Raw genomic sequence first — 24845 nt, 5'->3', positions numbered from 1 at the left:
TCTCAGCTCCTCCATCTTCCTCACCAGCGCAGGGATCTCCTCTGCCAGCTGTAGCTCAGGTGCCCGGGTGGTCTCGTTGCCCTGCGGTCTGGGTTTGGGCAGTGTCTCAGGCTGTTTGAATACAGCAGACCCATCGCTAGGCACATGTACTGGGGTCCGGTCACAGTCACCAGGGTTAGAAGCAGACACAGTCTTACAAACATCAGGTGTTTTCCCCATAGATTTAGCAGGAGATACATGCACAGACCCCTCAGCATGGCTATGGCTCTCACCTCCGGTCTGGGATCTTGTGCGGCCTGAGCGGGCCATGCTGGTCACCACATCATGCTGCTGCAGGTTTTCTTGCAATGTCTGCCTCTCCAGGGACGTTCTCCTCTGTCTGTGTGCTGGAGAGGTGAGCTGCACAGCTGATGCATGGAGGCCGCTCTCCTGTGCACCTCCCTGGATCAGCCTCACCTCCTGTGCACCTCTCTGGATCAGCCTCACCCCCCGAGCACCTTACTGGCTCTGCTTCTCTGGCTTTGGTTTTCCTACAATGGATTCCTTCTGGGAGACGCTTGCTCTGCACGCTGCATACCTTGGCTGGTAGACCGTTTTACTGGACTTCCTTCAGATGCTTTTTCTGCTTCTTTCTTTGCTTTAATCACTTCTTATTTTCATTCTTTGCACTTGCAGTGCTGCCATGCTGGATATTCCTCTGCACAGGAATCACTTTGGGATTTGCATCCACAGTAGAAAAGGTCTGGGAGTTTTCCCCCAGTGTAGGCCGAGAAGCCTGGGCCTTGCTTGGGAAGCTTCCCTGCCCAGGGTGGCCCCTCCCTGGGCTTACTCCAGACATCAGGAGAACCACTGACACACAACCTCACAGCTAGGAGGCAGTATTATAGTAGTTATATTCTTGTATATAGGGGGCAGTATTATAGTAGTTATATTCTTGTATATAGGGGCAGTATTATAGTAGTTATATTCCTGTATATAGGAGCAGTATTATAGTAGTTATATTCCTGTATATAGGAGCAGTATTATAGTAGTTATATTCTTGTATATAGGGGGCAGTATTATAGTAGTTATATTCTTGTATATAGGGGGAAGTATTATAGTAGTTATAAACAACGGGAAGACAAAGTAGAGCGCACTCACCGTATCGGCTAAAAAAACTTGATCCTTTATTGCATCGTAGACATGGTGCTCATGGAGGAGGGAGGTGCAGATCAGCATCCTAGCAGCAAACGTTTTCGCGACACATGACGCTTCTTCCGGCTGTAGACGTCACAATGGGGGAGGGAATGGCTATTAGTGCAAGGGAAAGCCCATTAGTGCAATACAAAAATGTGAATACATACATAAAAACAATAAACCATAAATATTTCAGATGTTGGGTACAAGCAAATGATCATATGAAAGGGCCAAAGTCATTTCTTTCATTGAGACCACTGGGTCCTATGGCATTAAGCCTACTGATCCAGATGGTCTCTTTACGGAGTAAGGACTGGTGTCTATTGCCCCCTCCCTCGGGTGTGAACCCCCTTTCAAGTCCGAGGAATTGTAGCCCTTTAGTCTGTCCTCCATGTGTTTCACGCATGTGCGCTATAAGCCGGGGAACACTTTTCCCTGACCAGACTGAATAGCAGTGTTCTTTGAAACGAGTGCACATTGCACGTTTGTTCTTACCAATATAAAATAATCAGCACGGGCAGATAACAGCATAGATTACAAAACTGGTCTTGCAGGTAATAAATTCGCGTACTTTACACTCCACACCGTTCAAGGAGATGACGAAGACCGGGAGTAACTGCGAACAATATGAGCACTGACCGCAACGTTTATTGCCAGATAGCGTGGTGCTGGTCAACCAGTTGTGTGAATGAGTCGGTGTAGCTGGCGTATTTTTGGGTTTGATGGTGTCCCCTAATGTATTATTCCTTCTGTGAGTAATGAGAGGTTTTCTAATAGCCATCTCCCTAAGATCAACGTTTTCGTGGATGTAGTGCCAATGTTTGTGAATACAATTATGGATATAGGCATTCATGGCAGTGTTTTGGAAACAAAAAGAAAACCTCGCTACACTCTTATCTTCTCTCCTTCTCGGTTTGCGCAGTGTGGTAGATCTGTCCACTTGAAAAACTCTAGTCTTAGCTTGGTTGATGACCTTTCGGGGGTATTCTCTCTGTCTTAGTCTATCACTCAGCTCTTCAATTTGGCGCTGGAAAATATATTCAGTGTTATTTATTCTCCTCACTCTGAGCATCTGGCTGAATGGGATAGACTCTTTAGTGCGCTGGGGGTGCGAGCTTCCATAGTGTAAAAGAGAATTAGTGGACTGTGGTTTACGATATAAAGATGTCACAATGTGTCCCTCACTGATATCTATTGAGACATCTAGAAAGTCGAGCTTATTGCCACCATATACACTAGTGAAGGCCATGTTGACCCAGTTATTATGATTAAGGTAAGCAATGAATTCATCAAACTGCGTGTTGTCGCCTTCCCACACCACGAAGATGTCATCGACATATCTCCAGTAATGGGAAATGTATTGTATTTAGGGATTCCCAGAGGAGAAAACAACGTCTGACTCCATCTTGGACAAAAATAAATTTGCATAGGTGCACCCATAGCGGTACCGATGTTTTGACCGTACCATGCACCCTGAAACTGAAAAAAATTATTATGCAAAATGAAAAGGAGGGCTTCACTGACAAAAGCACGGAAGGCAGGGGACCTGTCAGTCTGACAAAGAAAGTAGTCGATGCGGGTGTAGAGGCTCTCGACGTCAATGGAGGCCAACACGGAAGTAGGAGACAGATGTACCGATTCAAGGGCCAACAAAAACTCGTTAGTGTCCCTAAGGTGGACAGGGGTACTATCAATGAGTGGTCTCAAAGTCCAATCCAGGAACTGGGAGAGACCTTTCCGACACCGACCCAATAGCAGAAACTATGGGGCGGCCCGGCGGCTCCCCCAGATCATGGATCTTGGGAAGATGGTACCACTTAGGGGCCTTAGGCGTCTTGACTAACAGCTTCTCAGCTAATTTTTCGGTGATAGCCCCCGTGCAAACATGTTTGGTCAATAGGGATCTAAGTCTTCTTAAGAGGGTCATGTGTTAGTCTGGAATACACAACAGAATTACCCAATTGTCTATGTGCCTCACCAATGTAGTGTTTAGTAGTCATGATAACCGTGGCCCCTCCTTTGTCTGCCTTAGTCACCGTGAGGTCAGGTCTCCCTCTAAGCCACATCACTGCTCTCTTTTCACTAGGTGTCAGATTGTCCGGTGTGGTGGGGTACACAAGTGCACGCATATCATTCATAACTGCTTTCTGAAAGCAGTCCACTGCACCCCTCGGGGCAATAGGTGGGTTAAAGCTAGACTTGTTGCCACCCATAAAAGTCTCAGGCTGTCCCTGTACATCAGATGGGACACTCAGCTCACTGAGTAGCTGCACACATTGTCTTTCTTGTGTATTATGCTCGCTAGCAATAATAAAACAAAGAGGTCCTATTCTACACCTTATCTGAAAGACTAGACTGTTGTTTCATATTTTTATTAGTGGCAAAAAAAATTTTTTAAGTTTATTCTGCGTAGTGCTAGTTGAAAATCTATCTCAAATTTGGTCAAAGAGAATTGCTCAGACACACCGTAGTTCAAACCCTTGGCCAGCAATTCAGTGCATTCAGGCGGGATAGATTCCCCTGAAATATTGACCACGTTGGCTTTTAGTCCTTCCAAGTGACCTGCTTCGCTTTCTTCTTGCCCTTCTAAATTCCCCTTCCTTTTCCTACCGCCCCGGTGGGTTCTTCTCCTCCTAAAGGGACACTTGCTGATGCGGCTTGCGCTCGAGTGATTCTGGCGTTTTTTGGTAAAATTTTTTCCGATGCGCTGCTATCTGAATCGGTCGTCCAAAAATCTGATGGCGGTCTCATCCTCGGTCTCATGGTTCTTCTCGGTTTCCTGTTGTTCCAGTCAAAGACTTTATTGTTGTCATAATCAGCCTTGTCCCATAAGAACTTGTCTCTCTTACGTTCTTTGATCTCACTCTGCAGGACAAGCAACTTTTTATCAAGTCTTTTGTAGAATGAAGATACATTAGCCTCCAATTGGCGTGTGCGTAATTCTGTCTTAGCAAGACACAGTTCTTGTGTGATATCTTCATACTTCATGCGATTACGCTTAAGTACGATGTTGAGGAGGTTCATGGAGTGTTACAGATGGGCTTCTTGCCACTCAGCCATAAAAGTATCGTCCTCGAAGTATTGGGCTGGGGGCTTGTACGATCTAAGTCCTTGTGGCACTCTCTCGCTGTCCACATAAGACTGCAACGAGTTGATGACACAGAAAAACTTAATCTCTTTCTCGGCTAGAGAACAGATCTTATACTCTAACGATTTAGAGCTAATCAATTGCAAGTCTCTTTTATGGTTGCATGACGTGAAGAACGCCTCTGCATTTTCCCTCCCCTCATGAATAGCCGCGTCTGGCGTACTTGTTTCTTGCTCCATAACTTCCTCCATGGTGCAGAATAAACGCAAATATCTGGCGCTGTGATCCGGTGTGCACAAAACCCTAGAGCAAAGCACTGGTGTAAATTATAGTAGTTATATTCTTGTATTTAGGGGGCAGTATTATAGTAGTTATAGTAGTTATATTCTTGCATATAGGGGGCAGTATTATAGTAGTTATATTCTTGTATTTTGGGGGCAGTATTTTATAGTAGTTATATTCTTGTATATAGGGGGCAGTAATATAGTAGTTATAATAGATATATTCTTGTATATAGGGGGCAGTATTATAGTAGTTATATTCTTGTATATACGAGCAGTATTATAGTAGTTATAATCTTGTATACAGGAGAAGTATTATAGTAGTTATATTTCTGTATATTGGAGCAGTATTATAGTTATATTCTTGTAAATAGGAGGCAGTATTATAGTAGTTATATTCTTATATATAGGTGGCAGTATTATAGTAGTTATATTCTTGTATATAGGAGTAGTATTATAGTAGTTATATTCTTGTATATAGGAGCAGTTTTAAAGTAGTTATATTTCTGTATATTGGAGCAGTATTATAGTAGTTATAGAGCTGGAGAGTGCAGTCGGCACTGCCGGCAACGCTAGCAATAAAAGGACGTATGATAGAGCGGACCAGCCTGAAGTGCTTGTACTAGTGGTGCTCCCAGACAAAAGGCAAACAGAAGTATGCTATGTAGTGGCGAGAGGAAATAGAGACTGGGGCACTCACCGATGCTTCCAAGCTGATAACTTGAATACCGATGTTTACAAGTCCATGGTGGAGGGAGGACAGATGGAGTAGCGGGCGCCTATACCCCGGAACGACGTTTCACGCCCACTCGGCGCTTCTTCCTGCCGGGAAGGTCACCTGACCTCAGAAGGGGGTGTTTTAAATACAGTCACCAAAACCAATAACAAATTGCAAAACAAAAACGTGATAAACAATAAATAGAGTATCACAGGCAGTTGTTATAATCATTGCGCTCGTATAGTCCTAACGGGCCAGTGGCATTGAGCTTGGATATCCAATACACTTCTCTAGATAATAGCTGCTTATGCCAGTCTCTACCGTCCGTGGGAGGTTTAACTCTTTCAAGGCCCATGTATCTCATACAGCTAGTATCTCCCTTGTGTACAGTGCGGACATGTTCGATCAGGCGTGGTACGCCTTTGCCAGTTCTTACTGAGTACATGTGTTCCTTGTAACGAATCCACATTTTCCTCTTGGTTTTGCCCACGTAAAAAAACATACAAGGACAAAAAATAACATAAACCACAAAAGTGCTTTGACACGTAATAAATTCCGTAATGTTGACGTCAGAACCATTGGCACTCACCGCTTGGGGTCGTGAAAGTCCTTTATTTAGAGGAACGTGGTACACTCAGCTAGGAAGGGGGAAGGTGGTAGAGGCAGGGAGCGTCTGGTGCAACGAACGTTTTCGCCCTATGTCGGGCTTCGTCTGGTTGTGAACACGTCAGAGGAAGGGGAGGTGCTCTTATAACAGTTGAATGCAATACAAATCTTTGCTATAAACAAGTTAACAGAAAAGCGTTAAATACATTAAGGCAACAGTACGTTCAAATCATTTCTCTCATTAAGCCCCAAAGGGCCAACAGCAATCAACTTTGTAATCCATAGAGTTTCTCTCACTAGTAAGTTTTTTAACCAGTCGCTGCCATCGTTTGGAGGGTTAACCCTTTCTAGCCCGATGTACTTCAGACATTTAGGGTCGTTAGCATGTACTGTGCGCACATGATCTATTAGTCGGGGGACCCCCTTCCCTGTTCTAAGGGAATAGAGATGCTCTTTAAATCTGACCCATAGTGCCCTCTTCGTTTTACCCACATAGAAATGGGAACAGGGACAAATTATGGCGTATATGACATGAGTTGTCTTGCACGTTATCATTTCTTTAATGAAGCACTCCTGATCTCCCAATCTAATATACGCTCTGGTGAGTAATTGCGGGCAATACTGGCATTGCCCGCATTTCTTATTGCCCTTAGGTAGAGAGCGCTGTAGCCAGGTCTGATTACTTTTAGGGGAGGTGGCTTTGAGGGAATCGCCTAGAGTTGCGTTTTTCCTAAACGCGAGTATCGGCTTTCTCGCGGCCACGTCCCTAAGATCAGTGTCCTGTTCCAAAAGGAACCAGTGTTTGTAAATTACATTACGGATGAACTGGTTCATGGGCGAATTTTGCAACGCAAATGTGAACCTTTTGCCAGTTACATTGTAATTGTTAGAACTTGTTTTGCTGTGTGGCTTGCGAAGGGAGGGGCGACTACGAGCTGCAGCTTTCTTGTATGCAATGTCTATTATATTCTGTGGATAGCCTCTAGCCAAGAGGCGTAACTTGAGTTCTTCTGCTTGCAGGTGGAAAGCCTCGTCGGTATTATTGATCCGGCGGAGGCGAACCATCTGACTATAAGGAATAGATTTTTTAACTGTGTCGGGGTGGGAACTGGAAAAGTGGAGGAGAGAATTTGAGGCAGTGCTTTTGCGGAAGACTTTAGTGCAAATCTTATTGTCAATGACGTCAACTTTTACGTCAAGGAACTCTAAGGATTGACCCCCAAAAGAAGAGGTAAAAAACATATTCTCCTGATTAATGTTGTTAAGAAAAGAAACAAAATCATTAAATTGCTCTGAGGAACCACTCCAAATAATAAAAATGTCATCCACAAACCGAAAAAAAGAAACAATGTATCGTATAAAGGGGTTATGGGCAGAAAAAACATATTTGTGTTCAAACCAAGATAGAAAGAGATTGGCGTGCCCATTGCAGTGCCGGTCTCATGACGGTACCAATCTCCCTCGTATAAAAAACAATTGTTGCGCAAAACAAAAAGCAAAGCCTCTTTAATGAACTCTCTAAAGGGCATGGGTTGTTCTGTACGCCCGAGGACGTGGTCAATAGCCTCCACACCCGCATCATGTGGGATGCGGGTGTAGAGGCTCTCCACGTCCACGGACACCAGAGAGTATCCGGGGAGCCATACAACTTCATCCAAGGCATCTAAAAAATCATTTGAATCTTTCAAATATGTTGGAAACAAAGGAAGGAGGGGACATAGAGCCCAGTCAAGATACTGGGATAGCCCTTCGGTCGCAGACCCGATAGCCGAGACGATGGGACGTACCGGCGGCCAGGTCTGTGACTTGTGCATTTTGGGCAAAAGGTACCATTTAGGGAACCTCGGGGAAGCCGGTATAAGCTTCTCAGCCGTTTTTATGTCCAAGACCTTATTGGACACAGCAGAATGCAGCAGTGTTCTAAGTCCCTCCTTTATTTTAACTGTAGGGTTGCGATCCAATTTGGCATAATTCCCACCATCTTGAAGTTGTTTGTTTGCTTCTTCCTGGTAAAGGACCCTTGGCCAAATTACAGTTGAGCCACCTTTATCGGCTCTAATGGTGATTAAGTTGGGCCGATTCTTCAGCCAGATCAAGGCTCTTTGTTCTTTAGCCGACAAATTAGCAGGGGCTGTAGGGTAAAGTAGTGCCTTGGTGTCTTTTAGTACGGACTTATAGAAAAGATCTATTGCTCCTCCTGGTTGAATCTGAGGTGCAAACGTTGAATGGTTGCCTCCAGTGAAAGGTCCAGGCGGACCTACGTGGGTAGTGGCTTGTAGTTCATCTCAGCTGTTATCCAGTGTTGCTAATGTTTTAATATTTTGCAAATCTGTGGGAGATGCCTCTTCGGGGCCAAAGAAGCCCAATGGTCCGATTGTATATTGAGGTTTAGTAGATTCCTCTGTTGCTCCACTAAAAGTATGAATGAAGAAATATTTATGTAGGTTAATTTTGCGGACAGCTTTGTATAAATCCGTCTCAAACTGTTCATATGAAAAATCTTCGTTTAGCCCGAAATTTAACCCCTTTGACAGGAGTGATAGACAACCGTCTGGTACCTTTTGGGGTTCCTTTGATTTTGCCTGTTTCCTCCTCTTCGTGCCCCCCCCCCCCCCGGCGGATCGGGCGTCTAAAGGGGCCGACTGTGGTCGATTGGACTGATATTGTCCTGTTGTGTTATCGGACTGACTGGAGTCTGAATCGGTAGTACCGTAATCCATTGCTTTTTGTCTAAAACTTGCGCTTCTCTTGCTTTTAGCCTTTTTGTGATTCCAGCTGAATATGCGATTCTGATCGTAATCAGTTTTGTCACGGAGGAATTTAGATTTTTTTATTTCTTTAATTTCCTCTTGGAATCTTGCTAAATGCTTCTCTAAATTGTTGAAAAACGTTGCAGCTGCAATGTCGCCGACTCTAACTCGATATTCACACTTTGCTTTACCTAGTTGTTCGTTCACAAGTCCATATTCAGACCTGTTCTTTTTAAGAACGATTGAGATTAAGTTCATAGCGTGCTGGTGATGGGCCTCCTGCCACTCTTGGACAAAACTTTCATCTTCCTGATATTGAGAGGGCATTTTATAGGTGCGTAACCCTCTGGGCACCCTTTTACTGATGGCATATGACTCAAGTGAGTTGATAGTCCAGAAAATTCGCGTTTCTTTCTCTGCCAGAGAGGAGATGCGATTTTCTAAGGATTTCAAGTTAATGACTTGAACTTCTTCCTTTGTATTGCAATTGACAAAAAACGCTCCTGCATCCACCCTTTCAGCTATTAGTGAATCACTTGCTACTGGTGTGCTTATGTCCATGAGAAATCCGTCTTGTGCACTGCCATGTGCCAAGGCAGGAGAGGTAGTCATTATAATCTGGAGTAGAGAGAGCAGTTTTATTCTTGTACACAGGGGGCAGTATTATAGCAGTTATATTCTTGTATATAGGAGCAGTATTGTAGTAGTTATATTCCTGTATATACAGTATGAGCAGTATTATAGTAGTTATATTCTTGTATATAGGAGCAGTATTTTAGTAGTTGTATTCTTGTTTATAGGGGCAGTATTATAGTAGTTATATTCTTACATACTGTAGAAGGCAGTTAATTTCTTCTCAAAGTCCGTCAACATACATCTAACGGGAGCTTTACTCATCTTTCCAGGCATCACATGTCGCTTATAACACATAAGAAAGTGGGTGCAATCATGCAGGAGCCTGAGGAAGGTCAGAAACAATCATGTTAACTGTATCAGCGGCCATATTGTTCTTTACAGAAACAGATAAAGCCGATGAACCGCAGAATAGAACCTTAAACAACTATTTTACGCTGGATTTATTAAAATAAATGACAAACTTTTCTACAACTTTGAAAGAGCCATGGTCATTCTCCCGGCTGTGTTAATCCCTTTCACCAGCACTGTGTATGATATCGGGTTTCTATACTATAGAAATTAAGCACTTATCTGTAATTCCAGGTTTCATCCCAGTCTCTCGGCAGTCCCATTTCTGTGTATGATAAGGAGAGCACATTCAGCCGACACGCTGCTGATCGAAGTCTAGATGGTTTAAAAATAAAAATAATTGAATTGCATTTTTTATTGTGGAGTATTCAATCCGCAAACAAAATTATCTCCATCCTCTGCCGGTACATGCACATTATACTGGGCCGAGCATTTAGCTTTAAAAGCTGGTAAGAAAGGACAAGGTAGAAGAGCAATGTAAGCTGAGGATTTTTTTTTTTTTTTACTATGTTCTATTTTCTTTTTATCAAATCATATATATCAGTGTTCTTTGAATAGGAGTTTATAATGTAACACCTACTTATAGTTGTCCAGGGCAGTAATTTATTATACTGCAATTCTAGTAGCTGTAGTACATCATAAATTAGTATGTATAGACAACACACATTATAGTGTTAGTCCCTCATAGTAATATCCATAGAGGTAAATAAGCACAAACGAAGAATCTTACAAAAAGGTGGAGACCGCTCAGACTCCCAGAAAAGCAGAAAAATAATCTTCTACATAAATAAAAAATACTGTACTCACCACTGTGTCAGTACACCAGCGTAAACTTTTAGGCTATGTTCACACTATGTATTAATTTAATAAACAATGGCCATTCTTTTCAGTAAAAACAACGGCCATTGTTAATTGAATCAATACATTTGCATTGATTCCATTGCAACAACGGCTGTAGTGTATACACACAGTATACACTAAGGCCGTTGCTGAACTGCGGCTGCAGAAAATAATGAACATGTCTATTTTCTGAGACCGCATTTCAACGGCTGCCGGCTATACTTTACATTGTGTGCAATGCTTAAAGTTATGCAGCGAAAATCTTAAAATAGTTTCAGAAAGTTACACAGATTTGTAATTTAGTTCTATGTAAAAATCTCAAGTCTTTCCATACTTATCAACTGCTGTATGTCCTGCAGGAAATGTGTTCTTTCCATTCTGACATATTGCTCCCTGCTGCCACCTTGTCCGAGACAGGAACTGTCCAGATCAGGAGAGTGTTTCTATGGGGATTTCCTGCTCTGGACAGTTCCCGACATAGACAGAGGTGGCAGCAGAGAGCACTGTGGATTGGAAACAATACACCACTTCCCGCAGGACATGCAGCAGCTTATAAGTATGGGAAGCCTTGAGATTTTTAAATAGAAGTAATTTACAAATCTGTATAACTTTCAAAAACCAGATGATTTGAAGCAAAATGATATTTACTGGACAACCCCTTTAATTGGAACACAGGCACACTCAAAGGTGCCTGCAATCCAAATAGAAATAAAATAATGTTCATCTAGCTGATACTGCAGTATCGGCCGGGTAAACATACAAGACAGCGGCTGTTTTTTGACACTGCTAACAAGGGCCGTGTCAAACAATGGCTGTTGTCCTCACACTGTGTGAACATAGCCTTAAACTGTTTAGGAGCTCCTGATATCATTGATCATGATGCTGGTCCAGTTCGCAGAACACCGTCCGTGTACATCCGGAATACTACGGACATGTGACCCCTTATAGTTAAAGAAGAAAAATCATTGGAAAAGGAAAGGAAAGAGAGATGGCACAAGGTAGGCAATCCTTCAAAATCTACATTGCCCACACATACTGTATATAGCATATCTTCTGGGTTCGATGTAAATGGAAGATGGGAGTAGGTTTTTTTTAACCCTTTCACTACCTTCGTCCACCTGGGATTTTGAACATTCAAAGACAAACTAACTGAATATGCCCAGTGATCATCTCGCTCTATCCTGGGTCCCATTTGCCACATAACCCTCTCTTCATGTCCAGAACCTCCAGAACGTTCTCCTCCTAAATATCCAAATACTTAATCACCACAATAAAGATCTCTGAATTTCATTTTTATTGCCCGGTGATAAAGGGAATAAGGTGATTTGCCGAAGGTCACAAATAATTGGAGCTGATTTCAGACCAGGGTCTCCCATTTCACAGACGACTGCCTTGACCAAAAGGCCACTAAATTAAAATGACGGCACAATTGGAAGCTGCTGCTTTTATCGCTTATCCGGCGCTGCCGAGGAGAAGTGTCAGGAGAAAAAAAAAAAGTTATAAAAGGAAAAAACACTGATGAGACAATGAAGCGCTGAGGCTTCATCCTAAACAGAAGGGGCTGTAAATGACCTCCAAATATTGAGGCTTTATGAGGCAAGAAGTGGAAGGACGGGAGGAGGGGGGTTTATGAACAGCGACAGTAAGGAGATGGGCTTCAACCTGATGGAGACCTTAAATATACTGTAACATTTATTAGCACAAGTGTGGCGGAAAGTGTCAGCAGTTTAGATAAACCTGGAGGCGATGCTTGTTATGCTGAGCCCAGGACATTATGTGGAGGATAGAAGACCTGACTACGGGAGGATCCATCTGACTTTTCAGTAATCATTACCTCCTTAAAGCACATTTCCATTACAAAAAATTGCTCATGCGGGGGTTGTAAGAGGATTTAACCCCTTACTCTTTGCCGAGCTTGTATGAGGCAGCCGTAATATTAAAATGGTGTATCTATCTGCATATTGTACCCACATAAAACCAAAAAAAGAAAACTACAAATGCAAGACCAATATATATATACAAGTACTTATTTTTATTTGAAATATCAAAGAAATAATTATTTCAGTTAAAAAATACATAATACATAACAAAGGGGCTGGAGCAAATACAAAACCCCATAGAAACGGTGGATTAACTGGGTTCTTATATATAAGATGCTATATCACAGAATAAATAACAGTAAAAGAGAACCTATATATATATATATACACGTATACTGGGCACTGGGTTGGTACTACATACAATATATAAATACAACTCAAAGTGAGTACATAAAGAAAGAACACCATTTAAATGTAGTGAATATTACCCATACATGTCTTAAGTATACGAGTCCACCTCACCATACACCCGACGCGCGTTTCGCGTGTTGCTTTATCGAGGGTTATCGAGGAATCACCCTCGATAAAGCAACACGCGAAACGCGCGTCGGGTGTATGGTGAGGTGGACTCGTATACTTAAGACATGTATGGGTAATATTCACTACATTTAAATGGTGTTCTTTCTTTATGTACTCACTTTGAGTTGTATTTATATATTGTATGTAGTACCAACCCAGTGCCCAGTATACGTGTATATATATATATATAGGTTCTCTTTTACTGTTATTTATTCTGTGATATAGCATCTTATATATAAGAACCCAGTTAATCCACCGTTTCTATGGGGTTTTGTATTTGCTCCAGCCCCTTTGTTATGTATTATGTATTTTTTAACTGAAATAATTATTTCTTTGATATTTCAAATAAAAATAAGTACTTGTATATATATATTGGTCTTGCATCTGTAGTTTTCTTTTTTTGGTTTTATGTTGGGTAGTTCTGGGTGCGCATAGACCGCACTATTTTGGCCTTATATAGGAATATTGTACCCACATAGCAACTCTGAGCCAGCAAAGCGTGGACTCCGGGGGGGGGGGGTCTCTGAAGGTGTGTCTGATGGGGGGTCTGGCAGCAGGTCATGTGGAATGGAAGTAAAGGGAATCTGACAGCTTTCAGTTTGGTGAGGTCACATGGGGATTAGTAAATAGATGCCTTTAGTGCTGCTGGAGGACTTTCACTAGCATGCCTTGTCCTTTTGGAGGATTGTTGTACAGGACCCCATGTCCGTCAAAAGGGCAGGCTGAGGAATGGGTGGGAATAATGTCCTGGGTAGTTTTTTAAAGCATTAGAAAATGATGATTTTCTTAGGAGTTGAAAGATGCTCATCAGCACTAAAGGTATGGTTCATTTAGTAGCCTTGTGATTTTGCTGTCCCGGTAAGGACCTGACAGATTTCCTGTAAAGGGGGTTATCCTGGATTACAAAAAGTAATGGTGCGTTTACACATAAAGATTTATCTGACAGATTTTGGAAGCCAAAACCAGGAATGGATTTGAAAAGAGGATAGATCCCAGGCCTTCCTTTATGACCTGATCCCTGTACATAGTCTGTTTCTGGTTTTGGCTTCAAAGATTTGTCAGATAAATCTCTCTGTGTAAATGCACCATAAAACTGCCTTCTTGCAGAAAAAGCACCACCCCTGCCCTCAGGCTGTATGTAGTATTACTATTCATCCTTATTTACTTCAATGGAACTGCTCTGTAATACCCCACCTAAACTGTTTTTATTTTACGGTGTGGCTGGGACATTATCCCGCTAAAAGAGGCCACTGCCATTGGGAATCCGGCTGCCACAAAGAGGGGGACTTTGTGTGTACAATGGTTAGATAGATGGTACATATCACAGAAAGGCCAAGTGATATCAGGACCCAAGGTTTACCAGAAGAGTATTGCTCATCACACTGCCTCTGTCAGCTTGTCATTTTCCCATAGTGCATCCTGGTTCCATCTCTTCCCCAGGTGAGCAAAGCATATGTACCCAGCTGTGTACAAGAAAACCTGATTCATCCCGCTAGGCTGCTTTCTTCCACTGCTCCTTGTTTAGACACTTTCTGCAGTGGATGGGGGTTGTATTTGAACAATAATTTGGGATTTATTCTAAAAGCCAATTTTTTGTGGGACTGAACCGGTTCAATGAGCCTTGGGAACTCATCATTCAAGTTTTCCTTCTTTGGATCACTTTTGATAGATACTGTAGAACGACTAGGAACACCCACAAGACTGGCCCATTAGGAGATACTCTGATCCAGTCTTCAAGACACCACAATTTGTCAAAAACACTTGTCGTCCCATTATAATGAGATAATGGCTGATTGGTGCAAGAAGGAACCAAAAGTTCATAATACTCCTCATGCACCTCCATTTCCATATTCTGAACTTTCAGCCATACTTACTATAAAAGAACATCAAAACAGATGAAGCCACTGATCTTCATGCTTTACACCCAGCACAAACTGCCTGTAAAATAGCCAAGCAAACTCAATGGTGACCTTCACTTTATATCCCTCTTTCTACAGATGTTTTACATACAGACGTCTTCATTCTTTATGTTTTTAATACATTTTTACTATTGTGGTGATAATAATAGACGTAGATGCTCCTGGCTGCTCTGGCAATCCATTACTCCTTCCAGTATCAAGCCACTTAGATGCTGCAGACACTATGGGTTAAAGCATTCAAGGGTTAACCAACAAGGGCTGGAATTATCTCTGATCCCAGCTGTTGCTGTAGAATATAAGCCGTATATTACAACCAACACATGCCACAAATGATGCAGGTATTAACCATAGTCACCATATTTATAGCACAAGCCGTGACCACCAGTGGACTAGAGGAAGATGAAATATACTGTAGCTGTCTCCTACACTTTACATATACATTGTGAGGTGAGGGACATGTGAAGCCCTCTTTAACATGGGCGAACCTTACCTAACATCACCCCACCGCACCCCCGCTGAAACCTTAGTCTCTATGCTTACTGACTAATACAACATTAAAACAAAGACAACAATACTGTATTCATCATACAAAATAATGCAATATAATGTATTTCAACTAATGTATAATTTTCAATGTTATGCAAATTACCTTAAGTGCACTTTATTACATTTCAACATATCACTAGAAAAGCAAAAGGAATCCATTTGCCAACATTAAGGTATTTGTTCGATTGCATTGTTATTAGGCAATTCTAAGATTTTAGATGTGACATTACAGGAGCTCCACTGAGTGACATTTTTTGTACATTCTCAGTTTTTTACATTTTTACAGAATATAAGTTATAGGAGAGAGGGAAGGAAAAATGTAAAAAAAAATTCCTCCACAAGTCTATAGGATTCCTTACAAAGACAAAGGAAACTGAATTCTTTATTGGAAATTACAGCATAAAACCAAAGCTTCCTTAATCAAGAGAGAGATATACATGCCATGGCCCGGGGTGCTTAGAAGGCAACAGCAGGTGGGCTTGTGGTGTACCACCACAGGTCTTGCTAGTCTGTATACCACTTGCAAAAGCCTGTACTCAAAAGCAAAGTGGTAATGAAGTCATGTCTAAATTTTGCCACTAGATGTCGCTAGTATGTTTATGTATACTTGTATACTGCACAGCTGTAGTGAGCAAGGGGTTATTGTTTGTTTGTCATATATGCACCAATGAGAACTATTCTTCTTCACCTCTATTTTCCTTTCCCTTTTCCTTTTTTTCTCCACCACTCACAGGTGTCGTACACACCTTGTAGGAAGTTGTCACATGGGGAGAGGAAGTGTACACCGCCGCTAGTCAAGTTCTTCTCTGGTTCTCGAAGAGGCAAGACACACAGACCACAGTCTCCTGCAGAGTTTAGCCAGGAGCCTGGCTCTGCCAGGTTTCCCCTCCGGGACAGACCAGCTGTAGTGTACCTACATGTGAAACACAGAGACTCTTTTCTTCCAAGCAACACTTATCCCAGCTATGCAGTGCTAAACGATAAGAGACGACAAGTCAGGGATCACCTCAACCCACACCGTTGAATATCTCTAAAGGTGCAGTATCTAAAGCTAGAGGAACTGATCCGGATAGAGCAAAGTTGTTACAAGCCTACATCTCGCAGCGCAGATGTAACCAGATAATTTTGGCCACCTTGCCTAACTCATGTAACAAAGACTGGGGCTTGTGTCACCTTGTTAGGACGGGTCACCCGACACTAGGGAAAAAGGTGGTATAGCAACAAAGGTCGAAACACGGGCACATGTATTCTTCTACTCTCAAGTACTCTCAAATATTCTATTACTTCTTCTAAAGTTCCAGCAGAACACAGTACTAAATTGGGTCAGGACTCTCAAGACAAACTACTCTCCACTCTCACGACCTACTCCTCTCCTCTATTCTGAGTTCTCTCTACTTCTTAGCACGCAACCAAGTAAACACTGTTACTTAGCCTATAAAGTTCATAGCACAGATTTTGTCTAGTCAAGTCAAAGGCCTATTGTCAGCTGGTGTACTAAAGTGTTATTACAGTAAAGAAGAGTTTATTTATTATAACGGGACTCAGTGGTTATTGCTCAAGCACCTACACAGTAGTTGCAGTAGTCATCTCCCCTTTCTGTAGGTGGCGGTACCGACAGTCCGGGTGGGACCCATCACATCCCGGCAGGTTACCGACCACAGGGGAAATGATATAGCCAGCCACACAAAATCAAAAGCAGGTGTGCCTCCATACCTGTGTACTGAGTCAGCACTGGCGTCACAACAAACTACTACCTGGTTGGGCTATATTCCACTGACCAAACACCACAGTAGTGGCGTCATACTGTACCATCTAGCAAGTGACTGTTCGAGCACACACCACAGGCTGCTGGTGTTTTACTAGGGCACTTGTCATGGTGGGCAGGAGTGGTGATACCCAGGCCCAGACACACTGGCACTGGGCTTTGTAAAGGGGAGCACAAGTGTGGGTGCAGGTGCGGTTAACTTTTTACTTGAGAACTTCAGTGCAATACAGCTGAACAACTTTAGTAGGTTTAGGTACAGGTACTGGTAGTGCTTGAGGTAGTAGCTGATATTAGTAGTAAGACGTAGAAGAAGTGTTGATTGACATAGATAGGTTTAGGGACTGTCTTGAGGACCTTGCCTAATTAGTGCAGTACTCTGATGGGATAGTGTGAAGAGTGAACTCATGAGAAGAACTCATGCTCACGGTTATAATAAGTAGTGAAATTAAAATTGTCTTTAGCTGTGGCAAGGTAAGATTGTTCTTCATCTCTAACATATTTCTGAGTTCCAATCCTGGACTAATAGCTTTTACTACAGCCTCAAGAATTTCTCCCTCCTGGTATCCCTTGTGTATCCCCAAGTCTATCTGGTGAATCAGGTTAGTATAAAACAGTTTCTCTTTTTGTTCTCTTTCACCAATTTGGCCATTTATTTTGAACTCTTTGCGGATGGATATCTCTGAACTGGTCATCTTTACTGGTACTTCTGTCTTGGGGGAACATGGAAATTTGTCAGCACTAATCACCTTCACAAATGTCTTAGCTGATTCCTGTACTGTCTTTTGTAAGGCAAGGAATTGTTCTTTTAACTCCTGCAGCTGAGTCTGTTAGGGAGATACCTGACTTTCTGTCCCCTGTACTGATTCTGGTTCCACAGCCTGCACACTGTCAATAAATTGAGTTAGTCTCTGAAGAAATACCAATAGAGTGTCCTCCTCCTGACTGTCCTCCAACTCATCCAATAATCGGTTCAAGGCTGCCAAAAGCTGTCGGCGATTATGCGCCTGAGCAAGATGCTCCTCTGGTAGCTTCATGAATCTGGCAACTGTCCCCAGTTCTGCATAGGACAACTGCAGCAGCAACTTAAAGAGTCACTGTCGTATTTTTTTTTTTTGCAGAAATCAATAGTCCAGGCGATTTTAAGAAACTTTGTAATTGGGTTTATTAGCCAAATCTGCCATTATCTGCATGTAAAAAGCCTTTTCCCAGGTCCCCCCCTCCTTCCTCTTTTTCATCCACTCTGAAAAATCTGAAAATTGTGACTTGTTGCAGGAGACGTACCCTGTCTGCTCTAGGGAGAGGGGAGGGGGGAGGAGGAAGGAGGGAGTTAGCCGGCAGCAGAAAGCAGATAACAGAGGATTACAGGCACGGAGCTGGGTGACAGCTGTAATCTGAGCTCAGACAGGTCACTGGTGATGGTCAGAACAGATAACGAGTGAGGGATTTGTAGATTAACTCTTTGTTGTCCTGTTTTGGTCTTTTCTTTAGCTCTCTCCATAGGAGAACAATGAAGACAGGGGGGAGAGCTTCAAACTGCTTTTTCATGATAAAAATGCATTTTTTGGATAATAAACCCAATTACAAAGTTTCTTAAAATCGCCTGGACTATTGATTTCTGCAAAAAAAAAAATTCACGACAGTGACACTTTAATAATAATAATAATAATAATAATAATAATAATAATAATAATAATGCTTTTATTTGTATAGCGCTCACAGATTCCACAGCACTTCACATAGTTTTGCCAATTATTGCTCCCTGTCCCCAATAGGGCTTACAATCTAAATCCACCCATCTGTATGTTTTGGGTGTGGGAGGAAACCGGAGTACCCGGAGGAAACCCACGCAAACACGGAGAGAACATACAAACTCTTTGCAGATGTTGCCCTTGGTGGGACTCCAGTGCTGCAAGGCTACAGTGCTAACCACTGAGCCGCCGTGCTGCCCAACTTACTGACCTTATTGATGTGTCCCTCCACATCCATGGTTGGAGATCTATTTGTTTACTTTAAACACAGTTCTACTGTATTGTTGGATGGTGTACTGTCTCTTCAAGACTGAGTGAACATGCTGGCTTATGCTGACATTTTCTGTGTGCTGCAGATATAACTGGGTTACCCTGTGTCTCAATGTGGCTGTTGTATCCCAGGTTATGCTGAATGCTGTCCCCCTTAGGCTTCAGATTCCTCTCATAATCTCCACCAGAATTGTTATCCACACACCACTCTTACTATATGGCAGCTTGTGGTGTTGTGAGTTCTTTGGGATTCTGAGGGAATTGAATGGGGTGCTGTGTCAGGTCTCCTAAGTGTATCTTCTCTCTAGCACACTTGTTAGGCAGACTCCATTGTAGTGAGGTTAAACAGGTTTTATTCTGGTACATTATCCATACAGTCAGGGCCGCCATCAGGGCAGTATTGGCAGTACAGTTGTATGGGGCCCGGGCCCAAACTAGAATTCAGGGGGCCCGCTGAAGCTCCTCACAACTGTACTGCACACACACACACACACACACATTGCTCCTGCTGTCTGTCAGACGCTCACTATCAGGAGCAGAGCTGAGAGAAGACACAAGCAGGGCCCCCTCCTCACTCCCCCCCCCCCCCAAACTGTACTGCAACTGTACTGCACACACACACACACACACACATTGCTCCTGCTGTCTGTCAGACGCTCACTATCAGGAGCAGAGCTGAGAGAAGACACAAGCAGGGCCCCCTCCTCACTCTGTCTTATCTGTGTCCATGACTTATAAGTAACGAGCTGGTAATACTGCAGGATTCCAACTCTAGATATAATTAAAAAACCATCCTTTACCTGGGTTTTTGGCTTCTCTCCATAGAGAGAGGTCAACATATAAATTTAACCTTAACATTTGGCGCCCGAACAGGGACTCAGCCTCTTGCAAACTAGAACGCAGACAGACGGGATGTGGTGATTTATCCGTCATCGGACGCGCAGATATAACTGGCCAGGTAAGAAAGACTTTCCTTTCTTACGTACTATCTGTGCCTCAGGGGAACGGATCTAATGAGATTCCCGTCACCTGTGTTCTCTATATATGTTTGTAAAGCTGAGTCTAATTGTTAGACAAAGAACTCTGTAACCCAGGATAGGACAAGGTTAAAGTGCTGCATTGCCGTCGCAAACTGTTGTGTGATTGAGATAAGCTGTTGCTGTATTTATGCTGAATTAAGGAAAGGGATTGCCGAACATGATCACTTCTGCGTCCTTACGGGGAGGCTGTGATTAATGCTTAACCCTTGTAATACAGCATGGCATCGAGAACAGCTGCGAGGTCACAGACAGCAGGCACATAACTTTTGGAGTGAACGGGTTCCTGATAAGTGATATCTGTCTCGAGCAGCGGGAACAATACTTGTATTGATCCCATTATTTGTGCTTGTACTGTGGTAGAGAGCAGGTCAGAAGATCTGTGACTTACCCCCTTGCCCCCTAGGAGGAATTAGCAACGAGGGACAGTAGGTTGCTGTAGTGCGTCGCCATAGTGTGTCACTGTGACGGCTGGGCCTATAGCGGCTGTGCTTGTTAAAACCTAAGGTTTAGGTTTCGTTCCCCAATACGCTACCTAGGGATTAGCTGAGCAAGGATGAGACAGTTATTCTCTAAAAAAAAGGGATCACCAGTCTCCACAAGAAGTTTATGTGAAGCTGATGTGAAGCTAAGGAAGATAGCGATGGGCATGTAAAGATGCAGTGCAAGATCTAGAACAGATCTTTAGGAGGCTTGATATGAAGGCAGATACATGCCTTAGCCCCACCAACCTCTGGCTCTCTGACCAACACCTGGGAAACCACTCACACTCCTGTGCACACTTATTTTTGCCTTGTGGGTAGGTAACCAGACCTACATGTAACATGCAGGGCAAATGGGTCCTTGGAATTTCCAGGAATCTTAGGGGTTAATCGAAGTACTATCCCTAAGGGGGAATCAAGGATTAGAGTTCTAAGAGGGGAGGGTGGGAAGTAGATAGAGAGATGAGAGCCAGAGGGTCAGACAGAAGGAAAACATTCAGGATAATGGGTGGGAAGCACAGGTCCAGCTGGGTGGACATGTCATGTGCCGGTGACCAACAATATCTAGATAAGACAGAATATTGTAGTGTGTGTGGCAGACCCAAGCCACATCATTATGTTACACCATTGTACCCAGTTTATATCTGTATACAAACCCCAGATCCTGCGAAAAGCCAACCTACGTCCAATGGTGGCTTATAGACCCTTTGTTCTGCAGGAATCTTCCCCTTGGTCGGCTGTTGAAGTAGTTACTTTGATTTAAAGTGCCCCTTACCTGATAGTAAGACCAATGCCTTTGTGGAGGTGGGAAGCCTAACCTCAAATAGTGTATAGTGCCATATAAGTGTCTGAGTACAAAGCCACGTACTCAGACAAGGAGAACAGTCCAGCTCATTGCTAGATACAGTACTGAGAGAGCTGAAGAGGTTAATTAATGCTGCGTAGTGAAGCAGCATACAAAGTTTTTTTTGTGTGTTATTTGTTATGTTTTGTACAAGGTCATCAACCAGCTCTGAGGGCTGCAGATCACATGCAAGCAGAGTTAGGAAAAAGAATCAGAGCTGTTAGTGTAATGTAATGTACGCTCCTACATTATACTGTATTTCAGCCAGTCTTACTAAGCTGGTGTTCCCCTTTAGAAGTATGTTACGTGTTACAAAATGTTGATCATTTTCTGTTGTCCCGACCGTGGAACATTTGCTTATTTAGCTACGCCACTTTTCTGTAATCAGCCCTCAAAGATGGCGACTGAAAGCCAACCACTCCCACATATCATCCACGTCTGTATTATAATTGTGACGTCTCAAAACCATGCCCTAAGCCAACACCCCTATATCCGGTTATCTAGTCCGGTGGCCATTTTAACTCCTGGCATTTCTGTCCTCCGCCCATACTGCTTAGTGTCACTGAGGGGGCGGGCACAGGATTCTCCGATAGAGTTTAACAACTGTTTTGCACATTTATTAATGAATATTATTACCTGATGGTGAAGAAAGTTAGACAAAGGTTTGTTGGAGGGAAAAGCAATGAGACTGTTTGAAGGAGCTGGGTCTATTAGACCTATTAGTGTATACGGAAGTGTCAGTAGGAGGAGTCAGAGAGAAAAAGTACGTTTTATTAGGAATGTCAAGAGAAAAGTGATAATTGGTAAAGATCAAACGCAGAATTTTGTGCACTTATTAAGAACCCAATGGTATAAGGAGCCTGTAGTAACTTATTACTGTAACTTACACATTTGTATTTAAAAAGTAGGTTGTAGGTATATATATGTATCCCAATATATATTGTAAGCAGATTTTCTTTAAGTGTGTGTCCCCAACGTATGATATTTCAAAGAAGAAGTAGTTTACTATAGTAAAATATATATACTTCTAAGGAGTAGTAACTTACTACTGTAATATATATTTCTATGTAACTTTATTTAACAAGTCTTTATATATATATGTGTATATATGTGTACACATCTATCCTAATAAGTTCTACGCAAATTGTTTTTTTTCCTACTAAGTTATAAGTATGTGTGCCACTGTCCAAGGTTACAGTCTGGTGCATAAGAGCACAGCGCTGATATCTTCTGTAACTTCAAGGATGTTAGAAAAAAAAAGAAAAAAAAAAAAAACTTCCAAGAAATTTTAACTCTTGTATCTATGATTTTACTGCTCACTGCTCAAGGTTAGAAGTGAGGCACAGAGCGTTCTGTTTACTGATAAGAGCAGCGTATGGAAGGAATATTCATTTCAGCGAATTCATTTAATTTTTTTAATGTTTTTATTTTTAGGGGTAACAGTTTTGTGATGATTATAGCAGACTTAGCTCATGAATATATATGTACTTTTATCCCTAGTAAAAACCAAACCCATGTCCATGGCTCCAGTCTGCACTCCTTATGCCCCCCCAATATATATATATCTTGTGTTAAGTGCATTGAATCCAGCATCTCTGTTGCCTATTGATGTAGATTCAAATGGGGGAGGGGATAGAGGTGAATGGAAATGGGAGCAGCCCATTTTGATGGAGTAGCCAATTTTGATGTTTTAAATTTTTTTTAAACACCGTACAAATTTTTTATTTTTGAATAAGGATGTTTTTGTTACTTATTGTGTTTGATATTTTAAATTGTGAAAGATGAAAATGTAATTGAAAGCCCAAATATTAATGAAAGTTTAAAAGTTTTCATTGTAGATTATCCCAGACTTTTCAAAGATGGATGACACAAGACGCAAGGATATATGGTGACCGCCATGCAGCGTGACGTTCCACTGCAGAAACCGCTCCTGCCATAAGCTGGAGGTGAGGACAATCACTGAGACATGTAGGATGGTTGAAGGTAACTGTGCAGATGTCTATATGAAGCCCACCATTATGGGTTAATTGGCAAATTAGAGATTTGTTTGGTCCCTGGGCTTACCAAAAACACTTGTAGAAAAAAAAAACTGTTCAAAGAAGAAGAAAAGCTGCCATAGAGCGGCTGACGCAACGTTCACGCTGACAAACCCTGATGCCAAAAAGGGTGATGGATGATGGATAAAGCTGGTGATGCGGTGGTTTCCGGTCTCTTCCTGAGGTAACCGTACATAGTGTACAGGTGGATGGGGAGATGTTTCCGGTCTCTTCCTGAGGTAACCGTACATAGTATACAGGTGGAGGGGGAGATGTTTCCGGTCTCTTCCTGAGGTAACCGTACATAGTGTACAGGTGGAGGGGAGATGTGGATCTGTTTGTTTTTAAGTCTTTTCCAGAGACAATCAGCAACAAGCTGAGAGACCAGCGGATGGAGAGAAGGTACAGGGTAAAGATGGCATCCAATAACTATTTGCCGACAGCCTTGTATCCCACTGTAAGTTATCTGACAAAACCAGCAGAAGGAAGCCATGTGTAATGTGATGTAGTATCCTCACATTGGGCGGCCCAGGGGACAACAAATATAGAAGAGAGGGTTGTGTACGGCTGTATTATCTACACCTGTCATAACCTACTGTAAGTAACACCGTAAAGTGCCTGTCTGCATAGTCTGTCATCTTCCTGCCTGTTTCAGGGAATGTAAGTGGACGTCATCCAGCTGCCACAGGTGGCCTATATAGGTATGTCCTTGTCTGTACTGGTGTCTTCTTTACAGGTCAAGCCAAAACTATGGGAGACAACAAAGCCAATGTCTGAGGTGATACTAGTGGCCTTAAAAGAAGCGATATAACTGAGGCCAAGAGTCCAAGTGTCTGTAAAGAGGCCTGTCAGTCAAAAGATGGGTTTAAGGATAAAGGATCCATACCAATGCTACTATTACAAAAAGGATCATATGATATATTATTCTCATAAAAAGGCTTTGAAACCTTAGGTGATGTATCGTTTACACTTTGCTTTATTTCTATGGTGGTTATTTTATGTGTAATATGTGATGATCTCAGTCAGACAAGAGACAATTCAGTAGGATCCAAATATTATATCGGTAATAAGCGCCCAGTTACCTCATATTATTGGTATATGTATTATACTATATGATTATGTACAGGAAGAGATGTGACCATGCGACCAGTCATTACTCCTGTGTGATCTAATCATAAAGATGTTTTCTAGGTACAAAATTACGTAAAAAGACTAAAAAGAAGTGGAAATTTTGAGAATCCGGTACTAAAGATTGTGAATTCACTAATTGGTTATTATAAGTGAATCTAGTGGTTACATAGTAGGTCACATTGTGGAGATTTTATTGCATTTACCTGTTATGCTGTTTTTGGTTTA

The 24845-nt window shown here is 42.3% G+C and overlaps 1 protein-coding gene across 1 annotated transcript in view; it reads right to left on the bottom strand.

The window, feature by feature from the left end:
* LOC138796535 (uncharacterized) overlaps positions 1 to 24845 on the bottom strand; it is a 57284-nt gene that overhangs the window by 12297 nt on the left and 20142 nt on the right. Inside the window, exons 4-7 of the mRNA XM_069976143.1 lie at positions 9449 to 9577; positions 5853 to 6042; positions 5246 to 5383; positions 1141 to 1290 (exon numbers count right to left, since the gene is read on the bottom strand). Coding sequence (XP_069832244.1) covers positions 6012 to 6042; positions 9449 to 9577 — 160 coding nt within the window. The 3' untranslated portion in view covers positions 1141 to 1290; positions 5246 to 5383; positions 5853 to 6011. The remainder of the gene's footprint in view (positions 1 to 1140; positions 1291 to 5245; positions 5384 to 5852; positions 6043 to 9448; positions 9578 to 24845) is intronic.

The sequence above is a fragment of the Dendropsophus ebraccatus genome, chromosome 7, assembly GCF_027789765.1.
Source record: "Dendropsophus ebraccatus isolate aDenEbr1 chromosome 7, aDenEbr1.pat, whole genome shotgun sequence".
NCBI classification, from domain to species: domain Eukaryota; kingdom Metazoa; phylum Chordata; class Amphibia; order Anura; family Hylidae; genus Dendropsophus; species Dendropsophus ebraccatus.
Note: the sequence above shows the minus strand (reverse complement) of the source record. Positions and strands in the feature narration are given on the sequence as shown.